Source organism: Puma concolor, chromosome B4, assembly GCF_028749965.1.
Source record: "Puma concolor isolate L17-30 chromosome B4, mPumCon1.1.hap2, whole genome shotgun sequence".
Lineage (NCBI taxonomy): Eukaryota > Metazoa > Chordata > Mammalia > Carnivora > Felidae > Puma > Puma concolor.
Genome location: NC_141673.1, coordinates 82,012,071 through 82,032,608, shown reverse-complemented (window position 1 = coordinate 82,032,608; position 20,538 = coordinate 82,012,071). Strand labels below are relative to the sequence as shown.

At 38.2% G+C, this 20,538-nt stretch overlaps 1 protein-coding gene across 12 annotated transcripts in view; it reads left to right on the top strand.

Moving 5' to 3' along the window:
- Window positions 1–20,538, top strand: part of PPFIBP1 (PPFIB scaffold protein 1) — a 173,461-nt gene that overhangs the window by 127,740 nt on the left and 25,183 nt on the right. For 6 of the 12 annotated variants that reach the window (XM_086713768.1, XM_086713766.1, XM_086713772.1 and 3 more), the window contains 8 exons: window positions 778–909; window positions 5,827–5,919; window positions 6,244–6,336; window positions 7,702–7,816; window positions 9,785–9,817; window positions 11,648–11,709; window positions 14,769–14,853; window positions 17,934–18,088. In XM_086713768.1, the coding sequence (XP_086569894.1) occupies window positions 778–909; window positions 5,827–5,919; window positions 6,244–6,336; window positions 7,702–7,816; window positions 9,785–9,817; window positions 11,648–11,709; window positions 14,769–14,853; window positions 17,934–18,088 (768 nt within the window). The remainder of the gene's footprint in view (window positions 1–777; window positions 910–5,826; window positions 5,920–6,243; window positions 6,337–7,701; window positions 7,817–9,784; window positions 9,818–11,647; window positions 11,710–14,768; window positions 14,854–17,933; window positions 18,089–20,538) is intronic. The other 6 variants (XM_086713770.1, XM_086713773.1, XM_086713774.1 and 3 more) reach the window with 6 other exon arrangements.

Below are 20,538 nucleotides of genomic sequence, written 5' to 3'. Positions count from 1 at the left end.
TTCACGTAATTACAGTCTGGAATAAAATACTGATAGGATTGTAGATAATTTTAATGTTCTTCTTTATGCTTTCATATGGTTTCCTAACGCCCATCCATGAGCATATAGTGCATGATTAGGAAAAAAGGTAAGTACCTTTAACTGAAAACAAAACAAAACAAAACACCCAAAAAACCAACTTGTAATTTATGTACACATACAGACACACACACACACACACACACACACACACACACACACACACACACACAGTGCTCATATTTGAGAGGACCTATAATATGTATAGGGTACACTCTGACACCCTGGAAGGAGACTGTTTTGGTTTGAGTCTTATCTCTGCCATTTCCTTGAGGAGAGTTCTTAATCTCTCTGTTCCTCACCCTCCTTATTTGTTGAATGAGGATAATTCATGAGTTACCTTTAGGAGCTTTTACTTCATAAGGTTGTTTTGAGGATCGAACCACTTAAAACATGTCAGAACGGTGCCTGTTGCTCAGCAAACATGTCGTCATCGGTGTTATAATCAGGCTTGGCAGCATTTAAGGCTTATGATATATATGTATGTATGTATCTGTATAATGTATGTCTCCCCAATAAGCCGGTGTGTGTTTAGTTCTGCTCAATGAAAGTTAAAGCAAATAATTTTTTCAAATTTTATCTATTTAGTAATTAATCTTTCCCAACTGGATAGTTAACCACTTCACAGTTGTGAGACATATCCATATGTGACTACTGATAATAAAACAACTTTTGAATGTATCTCTTAAATTCTAATAGGAGCTTCTGAGTAGGACATCCTTAGAGACTCAGAAGTTGGATCTGATGGCTGAAATCTCTAACTTGAAGCTGAAACTGACGGCTGTAGAGAAGGACAGATTGGACTATGAAGACAGGTTCAGAGACACAGAGGTAAGTGATACCCCCTCTCTTTATATACAGATAGGTACGTGTGTGTGTGTGTGTGTGTGTGTGTGTGTGTGTGTGTGTGTGTGTATCTCATACACATATCTCTAGAGCAAGTGGAAATTCCTTGTAGGTGTGAGGCAAGACAGTTAATTACTATATGCTCTCACTCATCCATGCTTCTTTTTTAGAATTAACTTTAAGTACATTGACTTTTTATCACTAAATGCTAAATGGCAATATTTGTTGTGAGAGTTTTGATATTAAATATTAATCCTTTCACTAGTCTTTAGGAATACTTTTGCCTTCATGATATTTGGAGCTTCTGTCTATTCATCTGTCTGTCCATCCTTCTGTCCATCCATAGTGGTTTTCTTTGTTGTGGAAATAATGGGTTTAAGTGTACCATTTTACTAAAAGCTATTAAGTTTATTCATTTATTATTTCTGAGGGAGGAAGGAAGGGAGGGAGAGAGAGGGAGGGAAAATGAACACAAGTGGGGGATGGGTAGAGAGAGAGGGAGACACAGAATCTGAAGCAGGCTCCAGGCCCTGGGCTGCCAGCACAGAGCCTGATGCGGGCCATGAACTCACGAACCATGAGATCATGACCTGAGCCGAAGTCAAACATTTAACCGACTGAGCCACCCAGGTGCCCTTAAAAGCTATTATTAAGTTACACTGATTGTTTATTATATAATAAGTAAGTCTTTAAATATGTATAGAAAACATGCTTTCATTATATAATCATAAAAAAACAGATTTTTAGAGTTTATTTAGTTTGGCCTTCTACTTTGGGTCTATTCCACACACAAATCATTCCAATTAAATAAAGCTCACTAAACTTTAGTGAAACTTGGGATAGATTCTACAGCTTGAAGTACTCATTTTTGTGGTTAAACCTGCTTTGTTTTTTGTACTATTTTATTAATCTGGGTCTTTTATTTGCTTATTTGTTGTTGGGGAAAGAGCATATCCATTTGAAATTTATTTATTTGACAAAAGGGGGCTCCTGGGTGGCTCAGTGGGTTAAGTGTCTGACTTCAGGTCATGATCTCGCAGTTGCTGAGTTCGAGCCCCGCGTGGCGCTCTGTGCTGACAGCTCAGAGCCTGGAGCCTCCTTTCGATTCTGTGTCTCCCTCTCTCTGCCCCTACCCGCTCGGGCTCTGTCTCTGTCTCTCAAAAGTAAACATTAAAAAAAAAAAAAAAGAAAAGAAATATGAAGAGCTGCAGGACTTCCTTCTCTCCTAGGGCCATCTCTTTTTTCACAAATTTTTTTTTCCTTGGTTGGAGTATGGAGAGTTGTCATACTGGATTAGAAAGTGGGTACCAAGAAGGAGAGAGGAGAAGAAATCATTTAAGTTCTTTTCCCCCTCTATTTTCATTTCAAACATTTGTTTCCAGCCAACTACATACCATCATAATATGAAGTACATTATGTATATTAGCCACTGTATGAAAGCCCTACATAGATTTGATGTCATGAGATTTACTCCATTGCTATTTTCAAAATTAAATTTTCTGTGAAAGGTGGAACTATAATGAAAAGTCTTGACGTGTGTGTTACTTCCTCAGCAGCAAAAGGAAATCCCTAAGCTGGTTCATGTTTTAATCTTCTGAAGCTCCTGGTTGGTCACCTATATGAGCATGTTTCTCACTTGATTGAGACTGGGGCTCTTAAAACAGATTTCTCCAAAGTTGTCACTTTTGTGCTTTCTTCGAAAATCTATTTGGAGAGGCATCTGACGTGTGATGACAAAATCACTTGGCTTATGATTGAAAGTGCATGAGGAGCACCTGGATGGCTCAGTCAGTTGAGCGGTTCGACTTTGGCTCAGGTCATGATCTCACGGTTCATGATTTCGAGTCCTGATCGGGCTTTCTGCTGTCAGCCCAGAGCCTGCTTTGGGTCCTCTGTCTCCCTCTCTCTCTGCCCCTCCCCAGTTTGCTCTCTCTCTCTCTCTCTCTCAAAAAAAAAAAAAAAAAAAATTAAAAAAAAAAATCTGTTTGGATATTTTCCTCTTTTTCCTTTCTGTCATTCCCTGACCCCAGCTGCTACCTAACATGATAGAATCCAGTCAGCAGGTAGACTACGTACAGAGGAGCTAACTCCGGGACAGGGAAAGAAGTTAGAGTGTTTAGGGATCAAGAGTTGGTGTTTTCCATTGTATTCTTAAAATTTAGGGGGAGTCTTAACTTTCATGACTGGTTAATTGGATCTGAGATGTTAACACTAGGACTTAAATAGAAGCGGACATATCACGATTTTTTTTAAGACTCTAGAACATTATTTACATCTGAGTTTGTCTACTTTTTTTTATTTTTAATAAATTTTTTTTCCTGGCACCTCCCTGCTTCACTCATGCACTTTTTTTTAATTTTTTTAATGTTTTTTTTATTTTTGAGAGAGAGAGAGAGAGAGAGCATGAGCGCAGAAGGGGCAGAGAGAGAGGGAGACACAGAATCCGAAGCAGCTCCAGGCTCTGAGCTGTCAGCACAGAGCCCGATGTGGGGCTCGAACCCATGAACCGTGAGATCATGACCTAAGCTGAACACAGACCTCCAACAGACTGAGCCCTCCGGGAGCCTCTCATGCACTTTCAATCATAAGCAAAGTGATTTTGTCATCACACTTTCAGTAAACTCAATCCCTGATAACTTTCTAATAAATATTCAACACTATTGGCAAAATATATAGCTCATATATACCCAGAGATTATAAGAAGTGTGATAAACTTTGTAATGTATTAATTAAAATAGCCCTCAGAATTAAAGCTGACTTGAATATGTTAATTTTCATAGTATTGTTCCCTTAATAAAAATAAAATGTTTTGGGGTGGTTCAGTTGGTAGAGCATGCTACTCTTGATCTTAGGGTCATGAGTTCACGCCCCACATTGGGGGTGGGGAGGAGCCTCCTTAAAATAAAAACAAATTTCCATGGCTGTCTCATGAATCCAAAATTCTTAAACTTTGTTTTAGAATTTTAGATTATTTGGAGATTAATTTCTAAGAAAATATTGGAGTGGGGAAGAAGTGTAGGCACTTCCAAAAGATTAGGGGTAAAAGTCTTGAAACCTTGGAATATTGAGGACTTGCCTGTCCCAGGAATGGCTGATAGGAGATGCTTAGCATTATTAAACAGTGCCCCCTTCTGGTAAGAGTGCAGATGTCAGAAACTGAGCTTCTGTGGAGCCCAAAGAGTTTCTCCGAAAGGGAAAAAGGGAGATTTTCTTTTTAAAAAGAACCGAAATTCTGATAAGAAATTAGTTGGAAATAATTTGTATTCCAGTTTTTAAAGTTTTATATTAAGGAACTATTTCCAGATTTTCCAGCTTGGGTTATTACAGTTCATGTTGGAGATTTATATTCATATCAACAGTGTTGCCTCAAAGTATACTTGGGTAGGGTTTTTTTAAAATAGAAAAATGGGGGCGCCTGGGTGGCGCAGTCGGTTAAGCGTCCGACTTCAGCCAGGTCACGATCTCGCGGTCCGTGAGTTCGAGCCCCGCGTCGGGCTCTGGGCTGATGGCTCAGAGCCTGGAGCCTGTTTCCGAATCTGTGTCTCCCTCTCTCTCTGCCCCTCCCCTCTTCATGCTCTGTCTCTCTCTGTCCCAAAAATAAATAAACGTTGAAAAAAAAAAATTTAAAATAGAAAAATGACCTTGATTTATAATTGTTTTCTTCAGTTATTTCTTTTTCTTTGCAAATTGTCACTATTTCTAGAGGTAAAATAAAACAATACCAAATAGGAATTCAAAGCTCTTTAACTATGAGAAAGTGGAAAGATATACATAAAAAAGATGAAGGAAAATCACTAAGAATTCATATTATGCAAGGATGATTAATAAATGGGAGAAACTGACATTTTCCTTAAACATGACTCTTGAATGTGTAGATAAAGAATCACAAGCAAAATGTTATTAAATGATGTCACACAGTTCACAACCTCATTGATAAAAGGAGAAAATAGATATCCTCTTATTGAAATATTGTATTAATAATTGAAATAATAACTAATGAGTAGTTATTGTGTAATAATGATAAGTAATACTCTCCCCCATTTTACAAGAAACCACGTCCAACTTAAAAGCCTGTGGGTTTTCTGGAAAGTGTATTTCCTTGTGGCATCCCTTTCCCTATGTGTGAATCATTACACATAGAAGTTTAGAATAACCCCTCGTTAAGAAAGTTTTATCTCTTTTAGCATTGTTCTATTCTTTTTTATGGCATTTTGTGTAATTATGTTCTGTCATGTTAATTTGTGGCTCAGGAATAGGGACCTGTAAGATGAGGAACAAAAACATATTAACTGTTGGTGGGGTCTTCATGGCTTATAGTAAAAAAAAAAAAGAAAAAAAAAAGAAAAAAAATCATCTCCTTCACAATACTTGAAGTTGGTATTATTTAGCATTCTAATTTCCTTTTCTGGGCTCTAGACAAAAATATGTCACTGTTTCTCAGAACACTTAGACAAATTTTACAAGCAAATTAGTTTTTTTAGAAAGCGGCAGTATGGGGCGCCTGGGTGGCGCAGTCGGTTAAGCGTCCGGCTTCAGCCAGGTTACGATCTCGCAGTCCGTGAGTTCGAGCCCCGCGTCAGGCTCTGGGCTGATGGCTCAGAGCCTGGAGCCTGTTTCCGATTCTGTGTCTCCCTCTCTCTCTGCCCCTCCCCCATTCATGCTCTGTCTCTCTCTGTCCCAAAGATAAATAAACGTTGAAAAAAAAAAATTAAAAAAAAGAAAGCGGCAGTAGAAGTATCTGTATTATGAAAACTTTTGGATTATTTTCTTTTTCCTATTCCAAATATAACGTTGTATTATGACAACATATTTGTAAATGACGGGGCCCTATCTATCTATCTTGGTATAGATTAGCGTGTTGCTGCTTTCCTGATATATTTCATTGCTTCCTTTTTTTGACAGGGGCTAATGCAAGAGATCAATGATTTGAGGTTAAGAGTCAGTGAAATGGACAATGAAAGACTTCAGTATGAAAAAAAGCTGAAATCAACCAAAGTAAGTTTTCTCAATGACAAAAATGTTTAAACACTTGACTCACTACTTACCTGTGATCAATAATATAAATAAGTTTTCAACCTAGTGTATGATAAAGAAGGGTATTTTACAAGTGAATGAACAGTTTTCCCCAAGCTGGAGACCTTCTTGAATTGAAGCACTACTATTCTGAATAAAAATCGGGCTTAACTAATCTAGTAAAACATAACCTGTTATTTCTCTTAATTACCTAACCTCCTTTATAAACTGATACTATTTTCTTGGTTATTTAGGGTTGTCTTTTTCTATCTATAGTTTTCTTTCACACCTCTGTCTCTCTACCAGTCTTTAATGGCCAAACTTTCTAGCATGAAAATCAAGGTGGGTCAGATGCAGTATGAAAAGCAGCGGATGGAGCGAAAATGGGAGTCACTGAAGGTGTAGTAGACTTTGGGTAATGGGGTCCTGGGCCTGTTGCTTTCTGGCTTGTGCTGTTTTGCTGTGATAGTGTTTTTAGTAGCATGTGCATTCATTTTGTGTGTGTCATCTGCCTTTTAAAAATACATCTAAAGCTGATGAAAGGGACAATGAGATCCCTAATACTGTTTTCAGAAACGTATGACGTAATTAGTGTGAAAACAATAAACCGTATTCATTTATAAATTAAATCTCAACCCTCTTAGCGTGTCTGAGATCCAAGCATGGTAAAATAATTGCAAAAGTGCACCTATGAAAAAATTCTGTTTTGTAGCAGTAGTAAAGATTGCTTTTTCCTTTGGGGCTTTCTTGAAGGTAAATGTATATAGCAGTTAATTGTATCATGGCAGTGAATTGAAATTACTGCTTAAAAGAAGCTTCTAGCCAGTGCTACTGAAAATTCCTTATACTCGGTCTCCACTCCTATCATAAGTAAAAAGTATGGAGCCAAGTTTCTGGCTTTATTAGAGATCTTCTCATAATACTAAATACACTTAGAGACTGAAAATAAAATGTTTATTGAATATCAAAGAACATTTATTAGCACTGCATAGCTTTATTTTCTGTGTTCAATACAACCAGCAAAATTTAAATTTGCTAATGCTAAGTTCTTCACCAAAGTTAAACTGAAAATTAAACCATTAGCAAATAGAACATCGGACTTGGCATCTTTAATAGCTGTGTAGTAAAAAAAGAAGAGGGGGGTTTAAAATCTGTTTGCTCAGTCTTTTTTTTCCAGTGTTGTTAGAGATTCTCTTCCTTTAGTTTGGGGTTGAGGATGAATTATTTAGTCCCATGATTTGGCTAACATTGTTCATCACTTGCTACCATTAATTAAGCTCTACCTAGTCCAGTGAACATAAGTGCCATCTAGGAATACTAAATAAATCTCAGTCAAGTCTTAATATATATTTTCCAATTTGCATTTTATTTTGCTTTTATGACACTAAGCGTCTAATTTGATTATCATCCTTGATTAACTTGGGGAGATTTTTTTTTTTTAATTTATTTAACATAAGATTTAAACATTAGGGCCACCTCGGTCCTAATTATACTTTAAAAGGTTTTGTTTTAATTTGGTCACACAGAAGCCTGAAATACTTATACCAGAATTATTGTACTTTGACTTTCATTAACTGTCTTGCTTCCTGCTTCCCATTGCCACTGTCTGATTTCTGAAGTCTGCATCTAGATCCCTGTCGTTTTTTTTTTTTTTTAATTGTTTGTTTCATTCACAAAAACTAATTATTGATTTAAGAGTTGACACGCTCCCTGAATATTCTCTTTTGGCCATAATCTGTTTTAAAACAAATTTGTCATTTGTAGGACGAACTGGCATCTTTAAAAGAACAGCTAGAAGAGAAGGAGTCTGAAGTAAAAAGGCTACAAGAAAAATTGGTGTGCAAGATGAAAGGAGAAGGGATGGAAATTCTTGATCGAGGTAGCTGTATACATTCGACATTTGTTATCTTTGTTGAAACCCTCCCTACTCAGCCCTCCCTATGCTCCCTCTCTTTGTACAAGAACTCCGTTTTAGTGGATATTTAATTCCAGAGAAAGGGCAGAGGAGTAGAAACAATATAAGCCCAGGACAGCAGGGAATCCTGAGACTCTTGCCTGTGCCTGGGGATCTGTTAACTTCCTCTTCAGCAGCTGGAGAAGGGTAGCTCTGTACTTCATCGGATATTTATTTTAGATTACCAAGTTGTAAATTCTCACGAAAGAGTTCTTGTTCAAATTGCAGTATAAGGGAGTGTCTGGGAGCATTAAAAGGAACCATCATTATGCCCCAAGATTATTTTCCTCTGAACTGAACTTGAAACAGCACAAAGTAGGAGATTTAGAAACCTTGCCTGCCCTTTTGAGAGAAGAGAGGAAAAGACTCTGCATCTTTGGAAAATCAGTGAAAATTGACTGTGGATTGAGCCCTCCACCTGCTAGAAAGGAAAAACAGGGGAATTCTCGTTCTGAAAAAGTATATGAATTTATCAAAATTGTTCTCATAATTGAGGAGGTTTGTTTTGAAAATTGTATGGACTGTAAATTTTAATGTACATTATACTTGAAAGAAAATAACTTGAATGAAATGTGTTTTTTATATTATATTTGGAAATATAAATGCACATAACACCTGACAACACTAGGTTCAATTTAACCTTTCTTTGCTGTTAAAGATTATTGTGGCACTGCAGAAAACCAAAGCAACTTCTGACTCTTTTGAAACAAAAAAAAAATTGCATTTAGTGTAGCTTTAGTATATTTATCTGTATTATGTGAAAGTTGGTAACATCATTGTGCAATGAAGGCATTGAATTAGGTTACCTTTAATGTCTTTCTTGGCTCTAGAATATCCTGGCTTTATATACCTGTAGTTATTGCATTCCACTATGGATCAGAGAACTCAATTCATCAAATATTGAGGAAAATGGATTTTTTTCCCTTGTGTATTTTGGCATATATAGAATTTGTGTGTGTGTGTGTGTTTGTGTGTTAAGTAAGCTCTACGCCCAACATGGGGCTTGCGCTCATGACTCCGAGATGAAAAGCCACATGATGTACCAACTGAGCCAGCCAGGTGCCCCCAGAATTGTGTGTCCTTAAAGGACATTCATAGGCAGGTCATTCTTGTAGGGTTTTAAGAATAAAATGGAGGGGTGCCTGGCTGGCTCAGTCAGTGGAGCATGTGACTCTTGATCTTGGGGTTGTGAGCTCAAGATCCACATTGGATGTAGAGATAACTTCAAAAAAAATAAAGTCTTAAAAAACAAAAAAAAAGAATAAAATGGAATCATAGGACTTGTGGGCTAGAGTAGTGGTACCCAAAGACTGATACTGGTCTGTGAACTGCTTGTTACCAATGTACAACCAGGTAAATATGAGGGTTGAGAGCAGGGTTTAAAAACTTCGTGGCAGTCTGATGTTGGCATAACATCTAATTGCATGGTCAGTGGACTCCTCCTTATTGAGGACATAGACCATTTATTTCAGTATTGTTGAATTTGAGTGGTGAGTTTCATGTGACATAAGCAATGTACTAGGCACATTCAGGAGGGCCATATATTGAACTGTAATAGAAATGTAAAAACAACCAAAGCATCACTAGTGGGTTTTTCACCATGTATAGTGTAAGGAGTGCATATGTACTCCATTTTATACAAGAAAATTGACAGAGGTAAGAAGTCAAATTTAGTTCTTTTGATTAATTATATTCGATTCTCTTTCTAACCTTACACAGAGCATTATATATTGTAGTGCCATTTGTAAAGTCACAAAATAGTGCTTAATATTCAATTTTTATAGGGTTAGCATTTCTTTATCTTAGGTAAAAGGAAACTAAATGATAGTGCTTTTAAAATATTCATTGTTCTAATGTATACTAACTTCCAATTCGATGGGTTTTCCTGCACAGATGAAAATTTTAAAAAGAAGCTCAAAGACAAAAGTAAGGTTTTTGGTGTATTTCCATCAGCCTTTACATTCACCAAAAGTACTACTTGGACTGTTCTTTGCATGTGTTTTAAAACATTTATCTCACCAACGATGTGAAGTTGCTTCATCAATAAGCTCTCCATTTCTTCAGAGTGCAGTAAATAGAGGGTAAATAAACAAACAATAAAAACAAGGAGTAAAAAGGTCATTTTGCAGATTTTTTCTGATTTAGTCCTTTTGCTCCACAGGATACAACAGAGCACTCAGAGTAGTAGTGGAGGTGAGAGAGCATTTTCTTTGTAGTCCAGGAGATATAGGGTCAGAGGAGAAAATTAAAAGGACTTGTCAATGTTTTGTAGCTCGCTTTTTCACTGAGATCTGCATTAGGAATTAAACATACCCTCTTGATGTTCGAAATGAGATTGTACCTAGGCTGACTAGCAGAACCCAGATCATACAGTGCAGCATAAAGATAAATCCTTAATGGGCTCTTTGCTTTTAGATACTGAATTCTTAAGTCAAAGGAATTTGGCATCACAAAAGAAAAAAAGAAAAGAAAAAGAAAAAAGCAATTTCTACAGAATATACCTTAATTGAAAATGTTAGGGGCACCTGGGTGGCTCAGTCGGTTGAAGGTCTGACTTCGGCTCAGGTCATGATCTCGTGGTCTGTGAGTTTGAGCCCCAAGTCAGGCTCTGTGCTGACAGCTCAGAGCCTGGAACCTGCTTTGGATTCTGTCTCCCTCTGTCTCAAAGCTCCTCCCCCGCTCACACTCTGTCTCCCTCTCTTGCTCAAAAATAAATAAACTTTAACAACAACAAAAAAAAGAAAATGTTATGCCAGTGTTTATGATGCACCACTGTTTTAAAAGTTATCTTAAGTAATATTTTTTTTTTCCCTCAGAAGCAGGTAACTTAGGTGAATTTTTTTCTCTATTGAATTTTTTTAATTTGTGATTTCATTTTAGGTTGACTTTTCCATCATAAAATATTTTATTTATTTATTTATTTATTTATTTATTTATTTATTTATTTATGAGCGTGCACATGGATGGGCATGGGCACACACTTGAGTGGGGGAGGGGCAGAGAAAGGTGGGGAGAGAGAATCCAGAGCAGGCTCCAAGCCCAGTGGGGAGCCCCACACAGGCTTCATCTCACAACCACGAGGTCATTCATTACCTGAGCTGAAATCAAGAGTCAGACACTTAACTGACTGAGCCACCCAGGAGCTCCAATATTTGTTCTTTTATTATTAAAGTAACATGCTTTTCTATTAGGCCATCAAATTTTAAGGAAAATCACATTTACCTTACTTTGGCTTTTATGTTTTAAAATAGTATGGGAAATGATGTTTATAGATGAAGCAAAGTGCTTATTATCCTTCTGTGTGGAACCTACAACCAGCTGCTTAGCATGACTACTCATATAAATGCCACGTTCCATCAGGCTCTTACCATTCATGTCTCCATATTGGTTAAAACGGAGTATCATTTTCTCTGCTTCTGTCATCATGTACACTGTTCATTGCTTTCACCCACTGCTTTCTAGGTTTCTTTTTTGGAAAACTCCATGTTTTCATTGTTATAGCACTGAAATTTCATGTTCAGTGTTCTCATGAAGATTTTGTTTTGCTTCTAGAGAGGGTAGTTAGCTCTCACTTACCCTTATTGTTAGCGATGACCGTTCAGGTGACATAGAAGGTGTTCATTTTTCAGATTTTCCCTAAAAGGAGGATATGGATGGTAAAAGTTTCATTAAAACATTATAGTCTGAAGAGGCAGCCTCTTGTTATTGTCACACCTATTAACTAACGTGAACTCTTTTGTGATGTGATATTTTCAGATATTGAAGTACAAAAAATGAAAAAGGCTGTGGAGTCTTTGATGGCAGCAAATGAAGAAAAGGTATCTAGATGAAATTATTTATATGGATGTGTAACACCATTGTGATCATTCCCTGCCCTTTCTTGAGATATGTCACCTTGAAAGAACATAGGCTAAACACTGCTGAAGTTGAGGGACAGCCGTTCTCCCTTTCTACACAAGTGTGCCCCTGCTCAGTGGTGGCAGATGTAATTGGGATTATGTACAGAAGAATGGCAGCCAGCAGCGCTGGCTCCACTAAGAATTCCCTCCCCTCCTCTCCATGAATTTAGAAAATGTTCAAGCTCTCAGATCATTTCTTTATATGCGGGTAGGAAACGAGAGAAAGGATATGGTCCATGGTGCACCCTTTGTGTGGTCACTGGAAATCCTAGGCTAACGTGAACCCTGAAGGAAGTGGCCCATGACAGCTGTAGCTTCGTGATGGTGTTGATTTTATTCGTGTTATTTCCTTCTCGTTCCTGGATTCTTTCACATCAGGGATTGCCTCTATTCTCCTGAGAGATGACATACGAGAAAACAGAGGCACAGGCACTATGAAATCAAGTATGGCCCCAGGCCCTGTTTTAGCTACTCCGGCCAAATGGCCAAGGTCTCTGGGAGTTCTTTTCTCCCAGTTGCTTCTCTCACTTCATCCTGCTTAGAGGAGGGACACAATTACCTACTAAAACAAGGTGTTTCTTGGTGGCCTGCATGATCAGCCATATATCCAACTGGCAGCAACACTTGATTTCAGCTCCTGTCATCAGAACTACTTTTACCTCATGTTCCTTAATGAATGGAACAAGGAGGCATTTTCCTGAGAAAAGATTAATTTCAAGGAAGTAAAAAACAAGCAAATGCCAAAGAACTTTGTCTTGATCTTTTTCTCTCATCTTGTGTCTTTCTCTTACTTCTCTCTATATTTTTGCCTTTCATTTTCTTTATTTGCTCTTTATTATATGGAAATAAACTCACTGTCCTGTCACCCACGTAGTTTCTTTTTTACTAGTCTTTCCTACTGTTGAATACAAAGGAAAGTCATTAGCAAGGTGCCCCCATAGCTTTTACTTTTTAAAAATAATCATTGAAATTCATTCGGTTTTAATTTCCCTCTGCCCAAAGAGCAACAATAACAAACAAAACTCCCAATGTTGACTGAGGGCTTATTAGATCCTCAATCTGCTTTAGGAGCACCAAGGGTGACAAGTTTTTAGTAGTTCCAGAGATCTTCAAAGAGGCCATATTTGAGCAAAACCTGAGGAAAAGCAAGAGTTGTTCATTAGGAAAATGAAAGCTTCTAGGGAAAGTATCTGTTACCCAGAACATGTCTCAAAAGCAAGGCTTGAGACAACCAGTGCATCCTGGGAAAGTTCAGAATGATATAACAGGTGGAGGGGTAGATGAGGCTGACAGGGGAGCTGCTATGAGGTGTTAGGCAAGCTGGAGTGCTAAGCTAATCATTTGGGGTATTAACTATAGACCTTGGGCAGTGACATGATTTAAATTGTCATTTTAGAAAGCGAACTCTAGTGGCAAAATGGAGGCAAGAGTAAGGGAGGCAGAGTTAGGACAGAAAAATTAAGAGGCTGTTAAATAGTCTAGGTGACAAATGAAGAGGGGTTGAAATACAGCAGTAGAAGTGAAGTGGTGAGGTTTTCCAGAAATTTACAGATTGACAAGATTTTTTTTAATCTGAATTTGAGAATAAGTTTCTAGTTTGAGTAGCAAAGTGAATGATAGTGCCCTCAAAGAGTTAAGGGAATCCAAGCAAGAGGCTCAAGTACTGAGGGCAAATAATGAGTTTAATTTTAGGTACATTCAATTTGATGTGCTCATGGGACATCTAAAAGGAGATTTCTCATAGAAAGTGAGTCTAAATTTTAGGATTAATGCAGAATTACAGATTGGTAGGGAATGGACCCCATCAATTTTAGGAGAAGTACAGAATTATAGATTGTTGGGGATTAAACTGTAATTGATGTATAGTTAGCTTTTGCTCCAAGACCAATCACGTACATTATTTCTCATACTTCTGAGGGTTGGCTAGGTAATTGTTATGGTCTGGGCTGGCTTTGCAGATCTCTGCAGTTAGCCAGTGGCTAGGATGGGGCTGGATGGTCTAGAATGATGTGATTCACCTCTCTGGTGATTAACCGACTTGTATAGGTTGGTCCCGTCTGGGATGTCTCTTCTCCAAATGATCTCTCATCCTCCAGTAGACTAGCCTATGCTTCTTCACATGGTGCTTACAAGGTTCCCTAGAGCAGAAAAAAGAGGGCAAGCCCTAATATGCAGATAAATACCTTTCAAGCCTTTCCTTGCACCACATTTGTTTATATCTCTTTGGCCAAAGTAAGTCACATGGACAAGCCCAAAATCAGTGAGGGAGAAGCTAGGGAGCCCATCTTTATAATCCACCAGAATGAGGGTAAAGGACAAAACCTGGAAGTGCTAACATTTCATGATCTGGGTTGGCCAGATAGTGGGGGTTGTAGAAGTAGAATATCTTATCTGGTCAAGGGATTAAGAAATCAAAATAGAAGAAAAGAAAGAGTGGAAAGAAAAGGGAACAAAGAAGGAAAGAGTGGGGTCAGTCAAGTACCAAACGAGGTCAAATTAGACTAAAGGATGAAAAGTGTTCATTATTTCAGTAAATAGAAAGTCCCTAATGACTAATTGAAGCAACTTTGGCTGAGTGTTTTGTGAAGGAAAAAGTCAGATGGTGACTGATGACAGCTGATACAGACAGCAGGTGTAGACCTTTCTTTCAAGATCTGACCTAGAAGTTGGAGAGGAGAATAATTAAAGTTGATTTTATTCTTGTTTTTTTTTTGTTTGTTTTTGTTTTGTATCTTATTACCTTGTTTTGTTTTTGTTTTTTAAAGATGGCAGCTGAAGGATAGGATCTCTAAATTTAGAGGTACTTCTTCTCTATCTCTGATGTACGTAGGAAAACTATTCTAGATATTACCAGTTTTACTAAAGTTTAGAAGTCTTCTTTGGATAATGTAAATAATTCATGTCTACTTATTCTTTGTGTCACAGTTTTACTGTTTAAAATCAATAGTATTAAAGATGATAATTGATTTTATTAATAGGATCGGAAAATAGAAGATCTTCGCCAGTGCCTGAACAGGTACAAGAAAATGCAAGATACGGTGGTACTGGCCCAAGGTAAAAAAGGTAGCGTAGCTCTCTAGGTTTTTCTACTTTATTTGATTTTAAGTGGCTATGAACTTTGACATTGGCCTTGTTTTCTTTCGGGGAGCTTATCCATTATTCCAAATTAGTTCCTTCATTCAACATTATTATTAGGCATCTGTTCTCTGCAAGAGAGTGTGTAGGCCAATGAGAATACTGTAGATTGTTTGGTTGGTCAGGGGGACAGCATTCCAGAGAGAGGGAGAACAACAGTGTGTTCAGGAGGTTAGGGGGGGAAAAGAGCTTGGTGTGTTTAAGAAGTAAAAGAAGATGAGTATGCCTGGAAGGTACTGAGCAGGGAGAGAATGAAATGAGATGAGCTGAGCTGATAGAAGTTGAGTGTCACCCAGGCAGTGAGAGGCATTCAGCTCTTTGAGCCCAGAGGGATTCACTGATGGTTTTTAACACGTCAGTGGCATCTGCATAACAAATGGACCGTAGTGGAAGGAGGGAGCAGTGTAGGAGGGAAGAGAAGCCAATCAAAAGACCCCTGCAGCATTCCAAGTGGAATGATATGATAGGTACTGATAGGAAATACATTTTGGTGTTAGAATCAACATTGGTTTGATGGACCACATGAGAGTGAAGAAGAGGAAAGAATCAAGAAAGATTTACCTTTCTGACTAAAGCAACTGGGTGGATGATGATTCCATTTACCAATATAGAGAAGCCTAGTGGAGGAACACTGAAATGTGTTCAACATTGAATGTGTTAAGTTAAAAAACAAAAACAACCCGTGAGACATCTAAGTAAAAATAGTCATGCTTTGATGGTGATTAAGGTGTACAACTTGTTGAGATGAGCACAGGATCATGTATGGAAGTGTTGCATTACAATATTGTACACCTGAAACTAATGTTAACACTGTATGTTAACTAGCAAAAATAAAAACTGAAAAAAATAGCGATCCCTTTTGATGTATTGTTGTTTTATCTGCCTGTGGTCCAGTTGGCCATCCTCCAATGTGGAAAATCTCTGGGGGTCATTTAAAACAAAAACGTCAAGAACTTTGAAAGTTTTCTTGTTCATTAACAATATGTAGGTGGGGGTTGTTTGCTCTAAAAGTAAGCACTGGTAATAAATCTTTTGGAGGGTACTCGTGAAACACTCAGATTTTGGAATTTCAATTTTGATGAGCCAAAAGGAAAGAAAATCATATATCAGACCAAAATTTCTGGTGGGGGGGGGGGAGTGGAAGAAAAGATTTTCATCTTTTTGTTCACAGGGCTTAGCATGAGTTAAGACTTTGTAAATATCCCAATGAGCAAGCAAATGAACCTTCATCATTGTACATGCGATTCTCATCAGTCAGCATTTTCTGTGCCTTCAAGAGAGTGTCTCTTTTTAGACAATATTGCAGATTCACAAGTGATTAATTTTTACATAGTTGTAGCATTTAAAACTGTCTGATTTTATAGAATCTCAACATTGTAATTCCTATATTTAAAAATCAAGGGAAAACATTAATTTATGTAAACAGATTATTTTTTTTTAATTTTTTTTTTCAACGTTTTTATTTATTTTTGGGACAGAGAGAGACAGAGCATGAACGGGGGAGGGGCAGAGAGAGAGGGAGACACAGAATCGGAAACAGGCTCCAGGCTCTGAGCCATCAGCCCAGAGCCTGACGCGGGGCTCGAACTCACGGACCGCAAGATCGTGACCTGGCTGAAGTCAGACGCTTAACCGACTGCGCCACCCAGGCGCCCCCTGTAAACAGATTATTTTATAAAACATGTAGAAAATAGGGAAAAGGGGTAAAATTGTTTGTAATTGCACTGGCATGATCACTTTTGTCAATTTCATGTATTTTTTTCCATCTTTGTAAATGCATATAAATGTAGCTAAAAGAGATAGTTTTTAACCACCATTGAAAATTATGTCCTGTTCTAATGAAGAGTTTATAAATAGTGATTTCTCACTAGGATTTATATTTATTTAGATAATCCTTAGAAAATGCTATTAATACCTAAATTTTAATAAAATTAGAATAAATATCTAATAAAACCTAAATTAAGAAACTAAGTCTAGTTAATAGCTTTAAACGAGCATATGATTTGCCATTTTGTATTACTCAGAGAATAGTGTGTTAAGCAACATTCTTTGGTTTTAGTAAAGAATATCTGGCACTATTGCCCAGCACTTAATCCTTTTCATCGCTGGAGATGTAAAAGAAATTCTTTTTTTTTTTTTTTTTTTTTTTTAATTTTTTTTTTTTTTCAACGTTTATTTATTTTTGGGACAGAGAGAGACAGAGCATGAACGGGGGAGGGGCAGAGAGAGAGGGAGACACAGAATCGGAAATAGGCTCCAGGCTCTGAGCCATCAGCCCAGAGCCCGACGCGGGGCTCGAACTCACGGACTGCGAGATCGTGACCTGGCTGAAGTCGGACGCTTAACCGACTGCGCCACCCAGGCGCCCCTAAAAGAAATTCTTAAAGTTGCTGCTTTCCTGGATATATGATTGAATTTGTCCCTAAGGCTATTCTTTCTGCCTTAAAATAAATGAAATACAGGGATCCTCTTAAGGAATCAAAAGATTGCCTATCTTTTTTTCTTTTCCTTTTTTCTTTCTATTTTTTGTTGTTGTTGTTGTTTTTTGTTTCCTTGTTTTCCAAGAACACAGTAGTGATGAAGATTGAGTTGTTTACTGGGTGGCTGTATTACTATTCTGAATTAGTTTGTTATACCACTGGTATTCTCCAGCTTGGTTATTTCTGAACTGAAATTTGTAAAGGCCTAAAATCTGAAACAAAATTATGGGAGGATTTTTGGACTAAATTAACTTTTGATTTCAATGCTGTGCGTCCATGATTATATCTATTAAAACTACCATGAATTAATACCTTTGTTAACACCACCCCCAAGCCGCAGGTGCTCATAGTTTGGGATGTTTCCTAGATGCCATGTTGTTATTTTTCTAATGATTTCAGGAGAAGTCGAGTCTTTGGTTTTTGAAGATAAGGAAAAAAAAAAATTATATTCAGTTGGTATTCTTCCACCAAAAGTGAAATGTAAATGAAAAGCTGCTGTTGTCCTCCTTTTGTTTTGTCTTTTTCTAGGCCAAGATAGCGACTTTGAAGATCTGCTCACATCCAGTTCCATCTCCACTTTGCTGGATGCACAAGGTTTTAGTGACCTGGAGAAAAGTCTGTCACCTACACCAGTAATGGGATCTCCCAGCCGTGACCCATTTAACACAAGTGTTCCAGAAGAGGTATTTACAGAGTCTCAGTTTTTTGCTGAGATTCATATTGCTGACAATATGAAGAGATTGTGTCATCGAAGGTTAAGATGCTGTTGACAACATGAAAGACATGGGATCTTTTCTCAGCTTGACTACTGACTGAGTTTTGGCAGTTTTTGTGTCTCATAGGACTTCATTTGAAATGTGTGTTTTTTCCCCTCTCTCTTTAATAAATAAATGCCTTGGGTGATGTCAAAATTATTTAAATAATGCAAGAAAAACATGGGAGAATGAGGTCATCCTAAATAGGAGAGGACAATCTATTTATTAAAGAATAAGTAAGGAATAAATGAAGTGGGGATAAAGTTTGATTATATAAAGAAGTTGATTTTAGTCACTTCTGATTGTGCCTCTAAAAAATGATGGACTAAAGTTTCCTTGACTTCTTTAGGCTTGGAAAAAGCAACTGGACAGGAATACTCAGTCTTGAACTCATTTACTTTTCTTTCACATCCAACTGGTGCCAAAACCTGTTTCCATTATCTGTTGCAAACCACCCCAAAACATTGTGACCTGAATGACAACACTTATTTTGCTGATGGATCTGTGATTTGGGCAGGGCTCAGCAGGAATATTTCATTTTCGCTCCACTGGGCATCGGCTCGAAAGGCACGAAGGCTGCCCATTTGTATGTCTTTATGGGTGGGGCTCCTTTTGGCTGGGACATCAGCTGAGGCCCTGCTTGGACATGTGACTGCTTGGCTTTCTCATAGCATAGTGTTTAGGTCCTAAGGATGAGCATCCTAAGAGAACCGGGCAAATTTCTGTCACTTTTTATGATAGAACTCTGAAGTCATGTAGCAGCTCTTCTCCTGTAGTCACAGGTCCACACACATTCACAGAGGGGAAGCATAGACCCTACCTCTTGACGGACAAGTAACGACAGCACATTATAAGAAGAACACGTGGGGTGGCATAACTGGTGCAGCCACATCTGAATAGTACAATCTGCCTCTCCACTCTCCGACTATGATAATTTACACCCCTCTCCCATGCAAAATACACTCACCCTCTCTTCAGAAACCTCTTGGTCTCATTCCAGTTAGGCATCAACATCCAGAATCTCATCATCCACACGAGGTCAAGATGTAGGTGAAGCTCCTCACATCTTCTTGGGCACAACTTCTCGAAGAGCACTTCATTCCATTTAAAGAACCAGGAACTTAAAGGTCAAGCTATGTGTCCCCTCTACACTTGTCGTACTGTGGTGGGATAGGCACAACAACTGCTCGGCATTCCCATTTAAAAAAGAGGGAAAGTGGAAGACACACAGGTGTCATTAGTCCATAGCAATTCCAAAATTGAGCCAGGCCTACATTGCCAGCTCTTTGACAGAGCCCAGTCCCCTGGGCTCTTGGTTATTCCTTCTGAGGCATCTTTCCATTTCCGTAAGAAGGAACTTGTAGGGGCGCCTGAGTGGCTCAGTTGGTTGAGCATCCAACTTCGGCTCAGGTCATGATCTTGCGGCCAGTGAGTTCGAGCCCCGTGTCGGCTCTGTGCTGACAGCTCAGAGCCTGGAGCCTGTTTCAGATTCTGTGTCTCCCTCTCTATCTGACCCTCCCCCGTTCATACTCTGTCTCTCTCTCTGTCTCAAAAATAAATAAACGTTAAAAAAAAAAAAAAAAAAAGGAACTTCTAATTGCAGATGAGTCGTTTTCTGTCAAAGTGTCTGTACGGGTCCAAGGCCTTCTACCTTCTGTCCCTCCCTGTCTGTCTAATTTGGTGTAATAGCTTATTTACTTGGAACTTCTTAAGAATTAATTTATAATCCAGTCCGTCAGGTAAGGCATATCCGCAAATATCTTCACAATAAGCCTTCTTCTACCTAAAGTTTTCTGTAAGGCTGCTTGGAATATCCCTTTACTTTGAGAGGTTTTGCTCTTTTGAAGGGTTCACTGAGATAGCACCTCCTTAAGTCTTCCTGAGGTCTTAACAAAGGCACACCCATGGCTTCATCTTAAGACTGTTTTCCTGACAGCACCTCGATCTTTGCCCTGAAACTGTTTCTTAATTTTTAAAATATTTATTTATTTATTTTTGAGAGGGCGGGAGGGGGGAGAGAGAGAGAGAGAGAGAGAGAGAGAGAGAGAGAGAGAGAGAATGAATCCCAAGCAGGCTCCATGCTGTCAGCACAGAGCCTGACATAGGGGTTGAACTCATGAACTGTGAGATCATGACCTGAGCCGAAATCAAGAGTCAGATGTTTAACCAACTGTGCCATCCAGACTCCCCGAAAGTATTTCTGAATTTTAGTGTAATGTGCTGTCTAGAGAAACTAAGAATAAGAAGGGTTTTTTTTCTGTTTGTCTTTTTTTTTTTTTTTTTTTTTTTAACAGAACAATTTTGGCTCCCTTATGTTTAACATTTCTTTCTTTGGTCATCTTTTCTTTTAACATTTTGCTCTATGGGGTGACAAGAAA